Source organism: Notechis scutatus, chromosome Z (assembly GCF_049901735.1).
Source record: "Notechis scutatus isolate UNSWTSFEM ecotype Mainland chromosome Z, rNotScu1.2, whole genome shotgun sequence".
NCBI lineage: Eukaryota > Metazoa > Chordata > Lepidosauria > Squamata > Elapidae > Notechis > Notechis scutatus.
The window spans coordinates 22,689,051-22,708,352 of NC_142025.1; the positions used below are offsets into that span (position 1 = coordinate 22,689,051).

The following is a 19,302-nucleotide window of genomic DNA, read 5'->3' on the forward strand; positions in this document are numbered from 1 at the left end:
GATTTCTATGATTATTTCAAAAAGAGTTTAGCGAATATACTAATTACGATTTAAATATATTTATGTGATTCTGGTGCCCCCTGATGGCAGATACTTATAGTACTAGCCAAGTAATTTTTTCCAGTAGGGGGAAAAAAAGTTGTGTATATATTCAAGATTTTTTGCAATAATCAATTCGATTCTGAACTGATTCAATAACCAATGCAATTCTAAATGGCAAAACATTAAAGAACAATCCAATATATTATAATTAAAGTTTAATTATTCAAATATTTTTCACCTTCGAGTCAAATGATACTTTATGGAGAATTTTCACAATTTATGTTTTGGATTCTTCCATGCAACCTATCTTTAAATGAATGTTTATATATTTTTAAAATTAGATGCTGAAATCAGGAGTATTTAGTACCTGTAACATACTCTGAAACAGCACAAATGGAATAGTAATGACTGGAAAACATGGCCTGTCAGCCTTCAAAATAAACCAGAATAATCTACTGCTTTAAGTTAGAAAGCTGAAAGTAACTTTTGTGTTTCTTGGGATAGAACACAAAGGGAGAAAAATCTCACCCCCAGAGCACCCCCACAAAGCAATTAATCCAGGCTGTGCAGAAACACATGGCTTGCGGGAACCCCCCCGCCCACTCACTCCTTACCAGGTAAACTTGCCTGCTAAATTACTATTTTCCCTTTTTCTGACCATCATCTGTTCTGCTGAGATTTAGATTAGCTAGAAAGCAGGAAATGGTTAGATTTCTTGCTTTCTAGCTAGTCTTTAGATCTTCGGTTCAGCACAGCTGAACCTCCCTTAGGACTGAAGTTTGTTTGCAAGCAAATTGAATGCAGACTCACAGCAAGCAAATTTGAGAGACTGAGCTAGCCGATGACAGATAGATAGATCACTGAATTAATCTGTGATTCTGTGAGCAACTCAATCTGCCTGCTTTGCCTGATTTTGAGTAAAAGTTGCTCTTTTTTTAAATAAAAAAATTCAATATTTACATGCGTGGTGTGTTGTGAGTTAACTTTGTGAGTTTGCTTGCTAGCAAATTTTATGAGTTTGCTTGCAAGCAAATTTTATGTGACAGACTGAGCTAGCCAATGGCAGATAGATCTCTGAATGAATCTGTGATTCTGTGAGCAACTCAATCTGCCTGCTTTGCCTGATTTTGGGTAAAAGTTGCTCTTTTTTATTTAAAAAAAATCAATATTTATATAAATATTTATAATATTTACATACAAGCCATGCCCAGCCAGTCACATGACCACCAAGCCACACCCACAAATTAGGCCACTCCAACAGAACCAGTTAGTGGTCCCAAGGATCTAAAATTATGAGTTTGGTGGTCCCTGAGGTCCAAAAGGTTGGCGACCCCTGGTTTAAACTATAGTTGGAGAATCTTTCTCTATTAAGACATAGAAAAGCTAATAATAAATAATAAATAAAATGAAAATTCACGCCCTATGAAAAGAACAAGCTTTTCTAACTTCTTCAAAGGACTTTCTATACAAATACATTTGTGTTTCTATGGGATCAAGGCACCTTAGATGTGCACCGTCCATTGATTTCTGACAATGTATATCTAAGCTACAGAGGTGACTTGTTAATCTGCCAGATTTATACTCTCACTCTCTCCTAAATGGTCTTTCTGGAGTGCCAAAATTTACTCCCCACTCAACTTTATCATTCTTGCTTATTTATAAGACTTATATATCTGTCCATTTTGTGGCTCACAAATTACAGGTCTAGGATGGTCACATTTTCCCAGTTGAAACTATGCTTATGTCCAAGCCAAGTCTAAAAATACTAGAGAATTCTTAGAAGCCATCAGTAGACAAATTGCCACATAAACAACATCTACATATTGTACAAAAGAGATAATCAATAAGCAAAAAAGGGAACAAAAAGACCAAAATATCTACCAGGACCATTCCCACCAACACTGACAGGGCAAACTACTAGAATGTAAACTGAGAACAAACCATGTTCTCTACCAGCATTGATTATGTTACCTAGTTTGATCAATGAAATGTCTGCAAGAAAATAACCAAATAACCAAGCTCAGAGTCTACCAAGAATCCCCCATTTCAAACCTGAGTTACAAACGTTCTCCTTAATCAGTACTTTATTAATGCAACACAGAAATTGCAGTCATATCCAGATATAATAATAATTAAAATACTATTTTAATTAATGTAAGATTTGTCTTATGTATAAATGGCAACATTTGCAAACATAACAGAATGAAGAAAATTAAGATGTAAAAAAAATAAGTTCATCTTTATCAAAGTTTTTGTTAAATTTAATGTAATTGCATAAAGTTTATAAATGAAAATGCCACCAGGGGGCACATGAAGAACTCACATAAGCCATTTAAGATACAATATCTCTAGAAAAATTAGATCTGTTTCGGTTCAGCAGTAGTTTTAGTGATATATTTAATGATATTTTAATATCTTCAAAAATATATGATTTTAATATTTACCAGATTATAATTTGTAATTATATATATATAATATATATAAATTTGTGTGTGTGTGTGTGTGTGTGTGTGTGTGTGTGTGTGTGTGTGTTCCAGCATAGCTCTGGAACGCCTCGAGCAATTTCAACCAAACATGGTACACAGATGACTTGCCCTCTGGAAAAAAATACTGTAGGGATAAGACACCCCTAACATGCCTTGGGTGTGTGTGTGTCTGTGTGTGTGTGTTCCATCATAACTCTGGAATAAAATGAAAAGGAATGAATTATATCTACCCTGTTTCTCCAACAATACGGCCTCCCCCAATAGGAAGTCCCAGCATGTTTTATAGACATGAAATGAAATTAAGCCCCTCCCCCCAAATTAAGGCCTATATTAAAACATGCAAAATGGGGGGAATGGTGGGGGGGCTTGCCGTTAGGAAGTACTTTTGTTGTACACCCAGATATGGTGCTGCCTACGTTGACCCCGATACAAAGTGCCCCACCAACACCGAGGTCAACATCCAAGCTGTCGCCGCCCGCCCTCCCAAAGATGCAAGGGGGAGGGGAATTAAGTCACTGCCGAAAAGACAACCTAGCCATTTTTGGGGCTCAAAAAAAAAAAAAAGACCCGGCCTTATTATATGAGAAACACGGTATAGTGTCAAATCACAGTACTTTTGACAGTGATAGTATATATTTTGGATTCATGTTCTGTTAAGATACAGCCTGTTGTGCCTTAAAATGGCTTCTACTGTACAGCACAGTGGAGCTGCCATGGTAATGACTTTATAGTACTCCACAAGGGGAATCCCTCTGGTAAGGGGGATTGGTTCTTAAAAAAAACAAGGGAGCTCCCTCTGGTAAGGAGGATTGGTTCTTTAAAAATAACACCCTGGACCCTCAGCTTCAAGCAAAGAGGGGAAGTTGTCAGGAAGGTGCCTGCTAACGCAGATAACCACCTCAAACGCTGTTCCCTGTAGAATTTTTCCAAGGCTTTTGGCCAGGGCAATTAGGTCTCTAATTCTCACCACAGTGATTGAGGCAACAGGGCCAGGCCAAAGTGTCTTTTTCTTACATTTACTTTATTGTATTCCATAATAATATATTTCATTGCTGTAAATGATGCCTCCAAGGAAATGTCAGGTAATTGGCCAAGTGCAATCAAAGGCTACAAAAAGGAAACACCAGTGTAGACAAGAAACTCCCAAGGAGAGGAATGGAAGATTTGTGATGCTGTGTAAGAGAGCGGCTACATCTAGACATTTAGAGACAGTACAACACTGTGCAGCCTGACTACACTATAGGAGAGATAGAGTTGTTACATCTACAGCTTCCTTTGTAATTTGTTTACTCTACTTAAAACTTTTAAAACCCTGTAAATAAAGTTACTTTGATTTGACACTATAGATATAATTCATTCCTTTTCCTGTCTAATACAGGATTGGGGTAAATAAATACCCAGGCAATGCCGGGTTATCAGCTAGTGAAATAAATATTATCCCTGCAAGATCATGCTTATTCAGTAGTTTAAAGAAATTCACAAACATCTAACTGCTCAGAACTAATTGCAAAAGATATAATCTTATGAATAAAGCCTAATTAGATGTCACTTTTCTCATAATCTTCCTATTACCGTGTTTTCTCCAAAATAAGACCCACCCCATAAATAAGTCCTAGACTGATTTTTTGGGGGGTGGGTGTGCCTAATATAAGCCTTACCCCCAAAATAATCCTGGGGATGGATGTGGCCCACTGACCCCTTGGCGCAGTGAAGATACCTGTAAGTCTGAGCATAGGAGCAGAGGCAGGGGGATATCACTTTAAAGGATGTAATTTATAAGTAATTGCATCAATACCAAGGAACAGTAAATTAGACTTATTCAAAACTCTGTCAAGATTATATTCATTCATTTATTCTTTAAATTGACAAATACAGATAATTTTCAAGTTATGACAGTCATAGAGCCTGAATATTTCAGTCACAATTCAAGATAATCTTAAGTGAATCAGATTATGTGAACATGCTCTGATCCTGGAGTCCCAAATGCATATGTTAAATAATGCATACGTTAAATAATGCATACATTAAGTGTGCATGGGGTGCATCAGTGATGCCTGCCATGGGCTTCCCAAGGCCTGCCCCCATCCCTGAAACACCCTATGTTCCACTTCCCACTCTTTGGGGTGTCTGTAGCCACCTCCCAATGGCTTGCTTACCTTGTGAAGATCTGAAGAGCTCAGGAGGTGGGGGAAAGGAAGGACAGCAGTCTCTCTTGTTGGACCATTGGGGGAATTCTAGTGGCATCTTTTTTCCTTTTTCCATCCTCAGTGCACATTTTGAAACCTGAGCTGCTATAATTCTCAGCAAATGAGGCCTTCCCCCTCCCTCAGCATTGCCACTTTAACTTTTAATAAACTGCATTGCTTATTCTCCAGGTGGGAGAGACAGTTCAGGTGAATGGAAAAAAAACTTTTAGTGCATGTTTTGAAACCTCTGTGGACATAGGGAACACAACATACTACAAACAAAACACAAATATTTACCATCTTTATTTTTAAGTTAAACCTCTGGTTTCTCCAGAAGCTCCAAATGTATCCTTAGAGAATAGTAATGACAAGCGGTTGCAACATAATCCTTTATTATTTATTTATTATCCATCTTGTGATTCAAAATAACTCTACTTAATTTTATTAGCTAATCTGGTCCCCAATCCAAGGAAAAAAGTATTAGTATGTTAAGGCAGGTAGAACACATTAAAGGAGTCAGGAAGAGGTAATAGGAAGCACCCTCGTCCTTTTGTCTTCTACTAAGGGTCATTTTTGACTGGCGTATTCCTCAAGGTATATTAGTATATGTGTTAAAAATTATGTGATTACTGATTACTGTGATCAGTAATGTACAATACCATAAATGTATCATCCCTACAATTACAGCAACACAATTACTGTTTTAATTTGGTGAATCAGTAATCCTTCCCTGGATAGACATTTCTATTTGAGTAATCCCAGTTTTTAAGACAAGAACAGCAAATCTGGGTATGTGAATTTCAGCTACCAGATTCTGTTCCACATTCCAGAAATGCCACATATACTATACAAGAATATACACATCAACACTGCAGTATTGGTATTTTCAAGGCTTCTTTCCACATGGTATCACACAATCTGCCATTAGTCTACTACTACCAATTTACCACAATATTTGATTGTTGTGTTGGAAAGAAGAGAAAATATACAGGGACAGAAACCTATTTGGCTCACATCTGAATGCAGACCAATTTATTCTTGTATTTCCTGACAGTTTGAACAATTAATCAGTAGAACAACTTGCCTCCAGAAGTTGTGGGTGCTCTAACAATGGAGATTTTTAAGAAGACAACTATTTGCTTGAAATGGTATAGAGGTTTTTACTTCAGCAGGGGGAGTTGGACTAGAAGACTCAAAGATCCTTTCCTATTCTGTTATCCTATTATTTGTAAATCAGATAATTGTAATTCAAAATCTGCATTTCCCTGTATTTTGTTGTGGCATTTGCCAAATATAAAAAAATACATCAGAAATCCATTTGTATAAAAATACATATATTATGAAAACAATGTACAAAATATACTGTGTGTACTTTTGCCTGTATGCAGGTTTTGCTAACAAAATTTTAGCACATTTTAGAAAAAAAGTGTAACAAAATATTCATATTAATGTAAGCTTTTTTTTAAGTGATAACTGTAAAAAATGAAAGACTGAATGGATGTATCTACAAATTCCTAGCTTATGTAGGCTATAACATTTTTAAAATTATTCTCTTAGTGTGGCACAGTTTAAGATTAGGTTACAGGATGTTCCTAAAGCTGATCCAATTTGGTTGCCTAATATTTCAAATATCTATGCAAAGAAGAAAATTTTAACAGGCTTCCATGAGCAGCATGAACTACTATATTCTCTGTATTGTATGCAAGATATTTGACATCGGAAATTATTCCTAAACATTTTCCTGGTCCTAATATCCACCAATAATGCTAAGTGAGTCTCAAGGACAATATTAAATGTCTAAAACAGGTAATGAATGCTCTGTCTAGACAATGGATGCAGACAATGTCATTTATCTTCTCTTAGCTCTCCCATCTATTAGAAGCTTTGATGGCAAGTGAGAAAAAAATGGCATAATGTCTGCATCTATTATATGAATAGAGAAATTTAGTTGGCCTTGCCTAAACTGAAATCATGATAAAGTTTTTTTAAATGCTATAAATTCTTATCCAGAGTTCAAATTAAGACCCAGATGGTCTTAATTCTGTAAATATTTAAAAGACCAGAGCTTAATTTTATCACAAACCATAAATGGAATATAAAGCTCTAAAACAATGCACACGTTTCCAATATTTTCTCTAACAAGTCTCTCTTCTGTGTCTTAAAGAAGAGGGTACTAAGCAGATATTCATCAGACACAGTCGTACCAGTATGCTTATACAAAACATTGGAGGAAATGTTGCGTATCTATTAAAAAAACAGGAATCTGGTTATTGAAAAGACATTTCTTAGCAAAGCATAGTACTCACACAACTGAGTTTTTCCCAGAATTCATGTCCTTTCTCCATCTTTCTCAGACTTGGTGGAATATACCAGAAACAAATATTTGCATATTCTGGCTGAAAAGATAAGGAAAAATAATCTTCCATACATAAAAAGAAAATTTACCAGACTACTAAATCAATACAAATGTAACTGTCTAAATGGGTAGGGAGCAATCTTACCTCAATTCACACACACACAAATGGACACAAAAGTTTGGGTATCAATTCCATTAAAGATTGTTAATCTAATTCAGTGTTTCTATATAAAATGATGATGGCTTGTATAATTAACCATTGATAATTCCTGAGTAAAGTTTATATCTGTTAAATTTGTATTTTGCATTTTCAGCATGAATGTTGTTCTATGCCAGGGGTGTCAAACTCGTTACCACATGGTGTCGTCACATGAAGTAGCGCAACTTCCCCCCCTTTACTAAACTGGGGGTGGGGGTGGCCAGAACATGACCCTCCAGCCCTGGGCTGCAAGTATGACATGATATTCTTGTTATAGTTGCATAACTTGTTCTCAATACTTATGAGGTTAAATCAGAATGGAAATGCTGAAAATAGGAAAGAGATAGAAGGATTTAGCTAGCGTGTATTCTATTTTTCTGAAAATGAACGCTATCTCAATTACAATCTATTCTTCCTCCCAAATGAATAGAAACTACTAGCAGTGCTGAATTCTTTCATGAAAGAGCATTTACTCTGTTTATAACATCATTTTTTCCTTCTTTCAAAAAATATATTAAATACATTTAATCATCAAGGATAATTCCATTGTCAGCAGGAAGAGATAGCCAAGTGTGTTATTGGTGGTGATGAAATAAAACGACCTTTTTAAAGCACATCCAGACAAAGTAATCTTTATCTTCTAGAATACTGAATTTAATATTAGCTCTCATGAGATAAAAAAGAATTACAAATTATCTGGAAATATGTTTTTCTAATTTACACAATCAGTTCATTTTCCTCTTCTTTCGGGGCAATCATTACCAAGTTTTCTACTTGAGCAAAAACTATGGTGCCCTCTCTCCTTGTATTTAAAAACACTGTCAAGCTGGAATTATGTAAGAGCTATTGTCATTATTTATAGATGCTAGGTTGGATTTTTTTCTTCTTTTATGCTTTATTTTATATATTATACTGTAAACACACTAGTCACTTGAAATATGGAGTAACTAAATTAATAAAAATGGAGAGGGAAGGCTCACATAGAACCAAACTAAAAGTAGTTTATTTTGGTTATGTCTTCATGTGCTGCATTAACTGAGTTATCTTGATGTCTTTTGCAAACCCAACAGATTGTGGTTTATTGTGTGCCCTAATTTAGTACAATTTGCAAAATGAACACTGACAGATGCTACCACCTCCTTTTTGGTTTTATTTCATATTTTTCCCTAAGAAGGAGAGACATGACAAAGTTACAGAACACTTCAAACAATCAAGAGACCTTTTGGGATGGATGGCAAGATAAGAATGGGTATCATGGTGAGTCTGAAATATTGATTATCCATAAGACTGTCTGTCCACTCACTTAATTAAAAGAGCTTTTTATTTTAAAATAAATGGGAATCTGACATATTGAAAAGAGAAAAAAGAAAACGCCAGCCTCTAGGATTAGCTTTATTTCCAATAATGTTTCAAAGTTCTCACAAAGTACTTGTTAGCACATAAAAACAGAGATTAGTTGGGCTTGATTTTCTACTAAAAAAGGAGAACTCAACAGTTGAAATGAGGAATCCAGCACCATTTTCTGTTTCATTATACACCTATGAAGCCCACAATAAAAAGCTGTAGTAGGAACAGAAATTTAGGGAATGTATGTACATATCTATGAATTATGTACATATATGTACTTACGTATATATGTGTATATGTGGTTGGGGCAAGAAGGATCAATTGCTTACCCCCATTAAGTGGATATGTTTTGAGTAACCAAATAGTCACTCTATGAATATGAAAAGATTCCCAGGGCAACTATCTAGTATGAGTATCAATTATGTAACAATCTTCAACTCCTACACTGCAAAAACATATGGACTATTCTACTTGACCAGGGTAAAGCTACAGACGCAATTTGCATAGACTTCTACAAAGCCTTTGATTCAGTGGTACATGACAAACTACTGTTAAAACGAAACTCTTATGGCATTTCCGGATCCCTTCATAAGTGGATTACTGTGTTCCTGTCAAACAGGCAACAAATAGTAAAAATAGGGAGCGCTATATCAAACCCTGCTCTAGTTAACAGCAGTGTCCTCCAAGGCAGCGTTCTAGGACCCACACTCTTTATACTCTATATAAATGACCTTTGCAATCAACTTATAAGCAACTGTGTCCTCTTTGCGGATGACGTAAAACTGTTCAACACCACTGGCCATGCTACTATCCTTCAATGCGACCTTGATTACGTGTCTGAATGGTCAAACATCTGGCAACTCCAAATCTCAACCAACAAATGCTCTGTCCTACACATTGGTAAAAAAAATCAGTACACCAAATACAAACTAGGTGGACCCGACCTCATTGATTATCCTCACTCTGCCAAGGACTTTGGAGTTCTCATATCAAATGACCTAAGCGCCAGAGGTCACTGTAACAGTATTGTCAAAAAGGTATTAAGAGTTGTAAATCTAATCTTATGAAGCTTCTCTTCCGGAAATATTGAATTGCTAACTAAAGCATACAAAACTTTTGCCAGACCAATACTCAAATACAGCTCATCAGTCTGGAATCTGCACTGCATATCGGACATTAATACAATTGAGCGAATCCAGAAGTATTTCACGAGAAGAGTACTACACTGCTCTGCTCACAACAGAATACCCTATATCACCAGGCTTGAGATTTTGGGCTTGGACAACCTTGAACTACACCGCCTATGGTTAGACTTAAGCGTAGCACACAAAATTATCTGCTACAATACCCTACCAGTCAATGACTACTTTAGCTACAGCCACAAAAATACAAGAGCACACAATAGATACAAACTCAATGTAAACCGCTTCAAACTTGATTGCAAAAAGTACGACTTCAGCAACAGAGTGGTCAATGCCTGGAATGCACTACCTGACTCTGTTGTTACATCCTCTAACTCCCACTCCTTTAACCTCAAACTATCCACTATTGACCTCACCCCATTCCTAAGAGGTCTGTAAGGGGTATGCATAAGTACACCATCATGCCCACCGTCCCTGTCCTATTGTCCCCATTTATTCATACCTATTTTCTGTATTCTTACTCATGTTTATACTTATATGTATTATCTTGTAAGCAATTGACAAATCAAACAAACAAACAAATAAATAAATAAATTCCCAAGCAAGTTTTGATCTTGAAAATGACTGGCTGTTATCTTGAAACAGAAGTATTAAATTAAGTATAAACAGAAGTATGACCCTCTAATTCTGTCCTACCTAGACTATATACCACATTATTATTCCTTCAATGTATCACTTACTATGCCACATGTGCTGATATTGCTACTCCTAATCTATCCTTGAATAAGTAAACTCTGGACAATCAATTCTCTGTTAATTTCTGCTTATTCTGTGAAGTTTTCTCATTCATTGATGTTTTTACATCAAACAGCCTTTTTTAAAACTTTTTGTTTAGATGTACTGCTTTGAAATTAAAACAAGAAGTCCATTAAAATTCTAGCACTCACCAGTCAGCAATTATCAGAATCTGCAATCCAAGTCCCCTTATCTGGAGAAATGCAATTGTTTTCCTTTACTTTTCCTCTGGATACTAGCTAATTTTCATTTATTTTTTAACCACCCATGTGTCTATATTGTCTGGTTTTCTATTATTTATTTCTAACTTCTTGTTCAGAATTGTCTCTAATCCTAACTCCAATTTAAAATAGTAGCAAAATATTATTCTGCATGACACTGGAAAGACTTCCATGTTTCTTTTTTATTTCTGCAAGTTAAGTTTTTGAAGTCTAGAAATGGAAGTGTGGCAACCCATGCATTTTATCTCCTCTTTGCTGATATTGCGAGAAACATAATTTTAGGAAAGGTAATTAAGAATGGGTCTTGGCATCTTTTGGATATTTGGGGGGTATTGCAGACCAGCCTTACCTAATGCAGAGGTCATCAGATAGGTCAGAATGTAACACTAATCATCCATAATCATGGATGCATGAAGAAAGTTGAAATTTTGTACAGTCAGAGGTGAAATAATGATCCTGTTGCTAACAGTTATTTTTTTATAGCTGCATTTGATCTGGAAGCATAGCACTTAGAACAGCTGTAGATGCTATAGTCGGCTTAAGAGAATTCTGATATATAGCAGAACTTAATGTAAAGTGATTACATGTTACATGTCTCAGAAAATAACTATCAGGATTACATTCCTGTTTTTTTTAAATATTCCATTACCCACTCTTCACATTATAACACCTTTCCCAATCTGATCCCTGATGTGTTAGATAGCAATTCTGATCAATTTCAAGTCAACGTGGATAGTACATCAATTTTGGAAAGATTAGATTGGGAACTAGGAGACTCATGTCAGTGTAATAATCCCTACAGAAATTGTCTTACAATAACTGGGGCATGATACTGTAGACTCCTTACATGTGACGGTTTAGGATAGTATGAAATTCATAATGAATTCACAGCAGTCATTTATTCTAAAGTACTCAGCTTATCAAGAGAACATCTAAAGCTTTACATATTTTTATCTTTCATATGCAACACGAAAATTTATTTTGAAATATTCTAATGAGGAAGATTTTATTTTAAGAAATGAGGAAAACATCCTTATGTAAAATACCTTATTTTGTTTCAATCCAATTGTTTCTATTTTGTTTCAGTTCAATTGCATGGTGAATTATTTCTTATCATCTAAATAAGGCATGGCAAGTAATCAAGGTGATGATCTAAAATACTGCCTATACTTCATACCTTTTAGCATTCCTTGTATCATTAGTTCCAAAATGGTGGCGCAAAGTGCTAAACTTTGTTGGGTGGGAATTGGGGTGGTGGTGGTGATTTTTATTTATTTATTTATTTATTCTAGATTTTGTTCTATTATACTTTATTAATTTATTTGATTCTTTTCATTAGTTTTTATTGTTTTTTATTTTTTATTTAATTTTAAATATGATTTTACATCCTGTAAGCCACCTCGAGTCGCCATAGGAAGCAATATAAATTAAATAAATAAATAAACAAATAAATAAATGAACTGTATTTAACTTACCTCCAGAAGCAACTGAAATCCTTCTCTCTTCTTAATTTCATCCACTAAGTATCTGAAAAACAAAAGCATAATGTCTAGAGTTAATTTAATAATGTACACATAGATACAGATGTTCACATTTCAGGTTATTAGATGCATCTATATTTTCTTTCAGCCTGAGAAACAACACTCCAAATATAGGTGAGGTTAAGTCCAGTAGATGGGATCACTGTTTATTTTATATATTTGTCCCTGTATATTTTAAAATAATAATAATAGCTATTATTATTATTATTATTATTATTATTATTATTATTATTATTTGCCTACTTTTCTGAAAAGGCAATTCTAAGTAGCTTACAAATCATAAAAAGATGAATAAAAAAGAATTAAAATTTAACACTATGCAAACAAACAAACAAACAAACAACAAACAAACAAAAAACAAACCCAGGAACCAAGAAATGGATGCTACAAGGATGATGTCTTCTTACGCTGTCAGCCACCTCCATTAATGAGGGCTATCTTTGAGGTACCAAGACAACTGGAAAAGCCAAGTTTTATACCCTTTTGTAAGGCCAACAGGGTGGGGGCAGTTCTCAGTTCTGGTGAGAGTGTTCCCCGGGTTCAGAGCCACAGAGAAAAAGCCTCCATGACCCTCCATCACATAATTTGTAAGCACAGTCGTCCCCAACCTTTCGGCTTGAGGGGGAGAGAGAAATGGTTCTGTGTCAGTGGCAGGCGCATGTCGGGCATGCACTGCTCACACAAATGGAGCAATCGCTTGACACTTGTGCGGTCCAGTTTCAAAAGAGCCATGGCCTAGGGGTTGGGGACCCCTGCCTTAGTAAATGGAATCCCCAGGCCTCTTCCACTAGTATGAATGGGATGGACTAGTCCCATTGGGGTGAGACATTTCTTAGATCCCTGGAACCATGCCATATAGCATCTTGAATTTGTTTGAGTAGCAATGATAAATAATGAAGCTCACACATCTCTGGTCTTATAGGTGCCACCCTAAGAGCCCCCAGAACTGTGTGCATTGCTACTTCTGAACCAACTGCAATAACATTAAGCATCATTACATTTTGTATTTCTTTTTTTAAAAAAGACTAGCAATATTTCAAGAAAGTGTGTGAGGGATACTTTTTTTTAAATTGCAGAGTCTTTTCAATGGTATGGCATGGTGATAAATATACATTTGCAACTATTCATTTGTTTGTTTTTTTAGCTATTCTAATAATATAACCCTTTTTTTTCAAATTTTAATTTAAATGCAAACATGCATTTTAAGACACAAAAACATAAACAAATTGCAGCAAGTGAATTAAAAGTGCCAGCTTTCACACAGATACTGTCTCATGACTTGGAGTTATTGAGCAAGAAGATGTCTGAATCAGTTAATACTAACTGGGCAGTTTTTGAAGAGAGAATGGAAGAAAGACTTCTAAAGAGGAAAGAGGAAATGGAAGTAATTAAGAAGATTGAAGAATCTGTTAGACAAAGTTTTGGAGAGGTAAAATAAATTAATGATAAAGTGGACATTTTGAAAGCAAGCAGAAGTTAAAACATGAAAAAAGTTTTAATTGGTTTAGTATTAATATAATTGAGGGAGAAAGAACTCTGCTTGAGAGTCAATGTGAATCCAGAGGATTCTGGTAAAAATATCAGAGTAAATTTTTCATTTTTTTAAGAATGGTATGAGACACAGAGGCTGAAATCAGTAAAGGGGATACGATAAATATGTAAAGTTAAAAAAAATATCCCAAGAAATATACTTGCGTACTTTGTTAGAAACAAGTCTAGAGACTAAGCAGCATTTTAATACTAGACTGAAAATGGATAATAACAATGCAATTGTGCTTAAAGAAATTCCAGTTAGAATATTGAAACCAGAATTTTTCTTTCTAGGACTGAAAGTTAATTAAATTGTAATAAAGAGCCGTCCAATGCCATTTTTATACACAAAGATAGAAAGATGTGGCAAAACTTACAATGGAGGAATGCTTGGTGAAAATGACAGAACTTGCTGAAATGGCTAAATTAACTTCATTGATTTAAGGAAAAGACAATATCTACATTTATTGATGAAGGGACTTATGCATAAAAAAGAAAAAAATAAATTTTATGATTTTGATGATTAGATAGAATAGATTATAGAAAGAAGAAACTTATGGCACAACTTTACACAGAGAGGGTAAAATATAATTGTAGGTCAGAAGCCACATTTTTATATATTTTTTCTGTTTTATATATTTTTCTTTCTATGCCTTTAGCCTTTTCTTTTTTACTCCTTTTCATTTTAGTTTGCATTAGTTCTTACTGTTGTTAAAACTCTCAATAAAAGTATACATGTTTATAATTTAAGAATGAAGCCATAAATAGAAAGAATTCTGCATTACAATACACAAGAACCAAACATCTACAAACATGCGTGCTTCAAAGTTTGAATGTGTGGCTTTCCCCTCCCACATTTCTAATCAGTGGATATTTAACTAGTATCTTGATAGATTTGCAAGGGATGTAATCTATGTTGACATTAAAAAAAACTTCTCTCTAGCTTGGGAACCACTGGTTTCTATCTCACCAGCTGCATTTTTTTTAATAAAAAGTTTTTTATTTTTATAACAAAAACAAAAAATAAAACCATCTTTCAGTTATACAGTGTATTGACTGGGTAATATATCTTGTGCACATATTAATATTTGTATACATTTCTTACTAAGTTTACATTCATATTATAACCTTTTCAGCATTATATATCATTATAGCAATATCATTTAATTTCTGACTTTATTTTCCAACCATTTATGAAATAAATCCCAAATAATTTCTTCTTGTTCTCTAATTGCCAATGTTTATACTCATTTCTGCACATTCCAATATTTTCTTAATCACCCCTTCCTCCACTGGAATCTTTTCATTTTTCCAATTTTGAGAAAATACAATTCTAGCTGCTGTTAATGTATGTATAATTAAATATATTTTTTCTTTACTATAATTCTCAGGTAGGACCCCAATAAAAATATCTCAGGTTTTAAGTCTATATGTTGTTTTATCATCTTTTCCAACCATGTATGTATTTTTGTCCAATATATTTTGGCTTCTGTGCATGTCCATCAAATATTGTAATATGATCCAGGTATTTGATGACATTTCCAACATTTTGCTGATTTGTCTTTAAACATCTTTGCCAGTCTTGCCAGGGGAAGATGCCATCTTTTAAAACATCTTATACAAATTTTCTTTATAAGCTGTTGACATTGTTAATTTATAGTTTCTATCCCATAGTTTCTGCCATTTAACTAAGACTATCCCATAGCCAATTCCACTACCACCCCGGCTATCACTGTCTCCTTGACTTGTTCTTCTTCTAATTTCACTCCTTATAAAAAAAAACCATACAATTTTTAATAATCTTTTCTTCAGTGCCTGTTAACATTTTATCTAAATCTGTCAATTCATTATAAAACCCATCTGTTTTAACATATTTTTCATATCTAGAATGTAATTGCATATATGAGTACCAATTCATATCAATTCCTTGTTCATTTAATTCTTGCTTTGTTTTTGAGTTCACCCCTTTCATTTAAAACATCATTATATCTAACAATTATATCTAACAATTTTAAAAACATTTGGATATATAAATGCCTCCATTATTGATAACCAGACTGGTATTTTCATATAATGTTGTTCCCTTATTTTCTCCCATACTGACAATAAAGCATCTCTAACATAATGTCTTTGAAAATAACTGTGTATCTTATTTTTCTTTCTTTTTTTTTTGCAAGTTTTATTGGTTTTTAAAGACAAACAAAAACAAACAAAACATAAAAACATTCAACTTTCTTTCATAAGTGTACAAGCAGTGTGTCGGTTGGTTTACAAAAAATTTTGTGCATCCATTTCATAGTCTCAATCACAGTTACATTGCATAATAACTCATATTATCAATCAAAAATGGAATGCCCTAGTATCACTATTAAACAATCATTTAACTGTAATTTTGTTCATTCATACTTTGCGAGATAACTATAATTTACTTAGTTTATTTTATAACAATTCATATAGTCTTCCCAAATCTATCCTAAAGACATTTTATAGATATAATAACAAGAAAAGAAAAGAAATACATCTTTATATATTCATGATTTTCTAAAATTCTACATATTCTATTATTGTATTTTATTACCGTATATACTCGAGTATAAGTCGACCCGAATATAAGCTGAGGCACCTAATTTTACCACAAAAACTGGGAAAACTTATTGACTTGAGTATAAGCCGAGGGTGGGAAATGCAGCAGCTACTGGTAAATTTCAAAAATAAAAATAGATACCAATAAAAACTTTCACTAGGACAGTTGAGAATAAGTTTGATGTTCACAATTTCCTCTTTGAAAGAGACCAGTAAATAGGAAACAAGAAGATGAAGAAAAAGAAGTGTGTTTTTTCACACTTTTCACACTGCAGTGAACAAAAATGGCATCGTAGGAACAGGCTTATTCTCAGTCCAAAGGTTTTTTTGTGATTTCTTCCCTGAGAGAGAGAGAGAGAGAGATCATAAGAACGGCTCTTGCTCTTTTCTGATCTCTCTCTCTCTCTCTCTCTCCGTAATCAGTCAAGCCCTTTCCAAAGCACGCGCGATCTGCCGCCGCAGCTTTGTACCTTGCAAATGCAAAATCCCGGGGTTTTTGCATTTGCAAGGTGCAAAGCGGCGGGCGGATCGCGTATGCTGGAAAGGGCTTGACTGTATTACGGGAGAGAGAGAGATCATAAGAACGGCTCTTGCTTTTTCGTGCAAGGGAGAGTGACCCCTGCCTCCCACTGTCATCAACATCTTCTTCTTTTGGGTTAGTGAATCAATTAATTTGGGAAATGATCTCACTATCATGAAAGTTAGTGTTCTCTGCCCGTGTGGTGTTTGGAAGAAAACGCCCCGCTGCATATCCACGCGCGTGTAAGGGGAATCAGAAATCCCCGCGTTCAACGCCTAGCATGCAGCTGTGAGCAAATACTGGGAAAACCTGATTGATCAGAAGAAAGGAGGCAAAAGAAGGAGGGGTGGTGGTGGACGGAGGTCCCACTGGTATTTGTGAAACACTTGGTCAGCAGCGCTTAAAGTCAACGTCCTGGCTCCCACCCACCCACCCACCCAAAGCCACGAAGTCCCCCCAATTGCGCAGCCCAGAATCGCCCTCCCCTTGGGGCAGCAACGACGCCCGGTGTTTCCCGAGACAAGAAGCTCCGCCGTGCAATGAAAGCGCCCTGGCTCTAGGCTCGCGGGCTCAGAAAACAACGCAAGCCGAGGTCGCTTTGGCTCCGCTCAGCTTCGTTTCCTCAGCCCCAGCTGCTTTCAGTCCGCTCGGGAGGAGGGGGAGGAAACAAAGCTGAGCGGAGCCGGTGACTCGGCTCGCGTTGTTTTCTGAGCCCTAGAGCCTAGAGCTCAGAAAACAACGCGAGGCACCGCCACCACCTCCTCCCCCTCCTCCCGAGCGGACTGAAAGCAGCTGGGGCTGAGGAAACAAAGCTGAGCGGAGCCGAAGCGACCTCGGCTCGAGTTGTTTTCTGAGCCCTAGAGCCTAGAGCCTAGAGCTCAGAAAAACAACGCGAGCCGCCGCCACCACCTCCTCCCCTCCTCCCGAGCGGACTGAAAGCAGCTGGGGCTGAGGAAACGAAGCTGAGCGGAGCCGAAGCGACCTCAGCTCGCGTTGTTTTCTGAGCCCTAGAGCCTAGAGCTCAGAAAACAACACGAGCCGCTGCCACCACCTCCTCCCCTCCTCCCAAATGGACTGAAAGCAGCTGGGGCTGAGGAAACGAAGCTGAGTGGAGCCGAAGCAACCTCGGCTCGCGTTGTTTTTGAGCCTAGAGCCAGGGCGCTTTCATTGCATGGCGGAGCTTCTTGTCTCGGGAAACACCGGGCGTCCTTGCTGAGGGGAGGGCGATTCTGGGCTGCGCAATTGGGGGACTTCGTGGCTTTGGGTGGGTGGGTGGGTGGGAGCGAGGATGGACGGAGTCTGTGAAGTGGGGCTTGCCTGCCCTTGCTGGCTGCCTCTGCTTCCTTAGGGGCAGGGAAGGGGCTCATCTGGACCAAGGGTGAGTCTCCCCCTCAGTTTCCCCTGAAGGATCTTCCGTCGCTTTTGCCTTCTCCCTACATCTTCCCTCTGTTAAAAATCCCCCCCCACACACACACACTTATTTTCGGGCTGATAGATTTTGTGTCTGAGCATTCTCACATGGCGGTGGGTCTTTCCGCCCCCCTAAAAACAGTTAAAAAAAGAAAAAACAATATATCCTCATGCAAGAACTTTTCTGCTTCCAATTACCCCCATGCTTAAAAGTTGCAAAGGAAACACGGAAGCAGGGAAGCGGCTGCCCAGCTCCGGAGCTCCACACCATTTTTTTTCAGAGGGGAATCTCACTCGAGTATAAGCCGAGGGGCATTTTTTCAGCACAAAAAATGGACTGAAAAACTCGGCTTATACTCAAGTATATACGGTATCTAACCATTGATAGAAAAGGTCCCAGATTTTGTAAAATTGTTTATCCTCTTGTTCTCTAATTTCAAATATCAATCTACTCATTTCAGCACATTCCAATATTTTCTTAATAGTTTCCTCCTGCGATGGTATTTTCTCATTTTTCCAATTTTTAGCAAATACAATCCTAGCCGCTGTTAATACATTTACAATCAGGTATTTCAAATCTTTACTGTATGTATCAGGTAAAATTCCCAATAAAAATATCTCTGGTTTCAAGTCTATATGTTTCTTTGTCATTTTTTCCAACCACATGTGGATTTTAGTCCAGTATTTTCTAGCATCTGCACAGGTCCACCACATATGGTAATATGAGCCAGGTATCTGATGACATTTCCAACATTTTTCAGATTTATTCTTGAACATTCTTGCTATTCTCGTCGGGGGGAAATGCCACCTGTAAAACATCTTATACAAATTTTCTTTATATGCTGTTGACGTTGTCATTTTATAATTTTGAGACCACAATTTTTGCCATTTCTCTAAATCAATCCCATATCTAAAATACTTCCCCCAAGCAATCATAGTTTCTT

General features: G+C 36.3%; 1 protein-coding gene across 6 annotated transcripts in view; it reads right to left on the reverse strand.

The window, feature by feature from the left end:
* GADL1 (GAD like acidic amino acid decarboxylase 1) overlaps positions 1-19,302 on the reverse strand; it is a 129,685-nt gene that overhangs the window by 16,800 nt on the left and 93,583 nt on the right. For all 6 annotated transcript variants that reach the window (XM_087947948.1, XM_087947951.1, XM_087947949.1 and 3 more), the window contains 2 exons: positions 12,250-12,301; positions 7,021-7,110 (listed from right to left, as the gene is read on the reverse strand). In XM_087947948.1, coding sequence (XP_087804074.1) covers positions 7,021-7,110; positions 12,250-12,301 — 142 coding nt within the window. The remainder of the gene's footprint in view (positions 1-7,020; positions 7,111-12,249; positions 12,302-19,302) is intronic.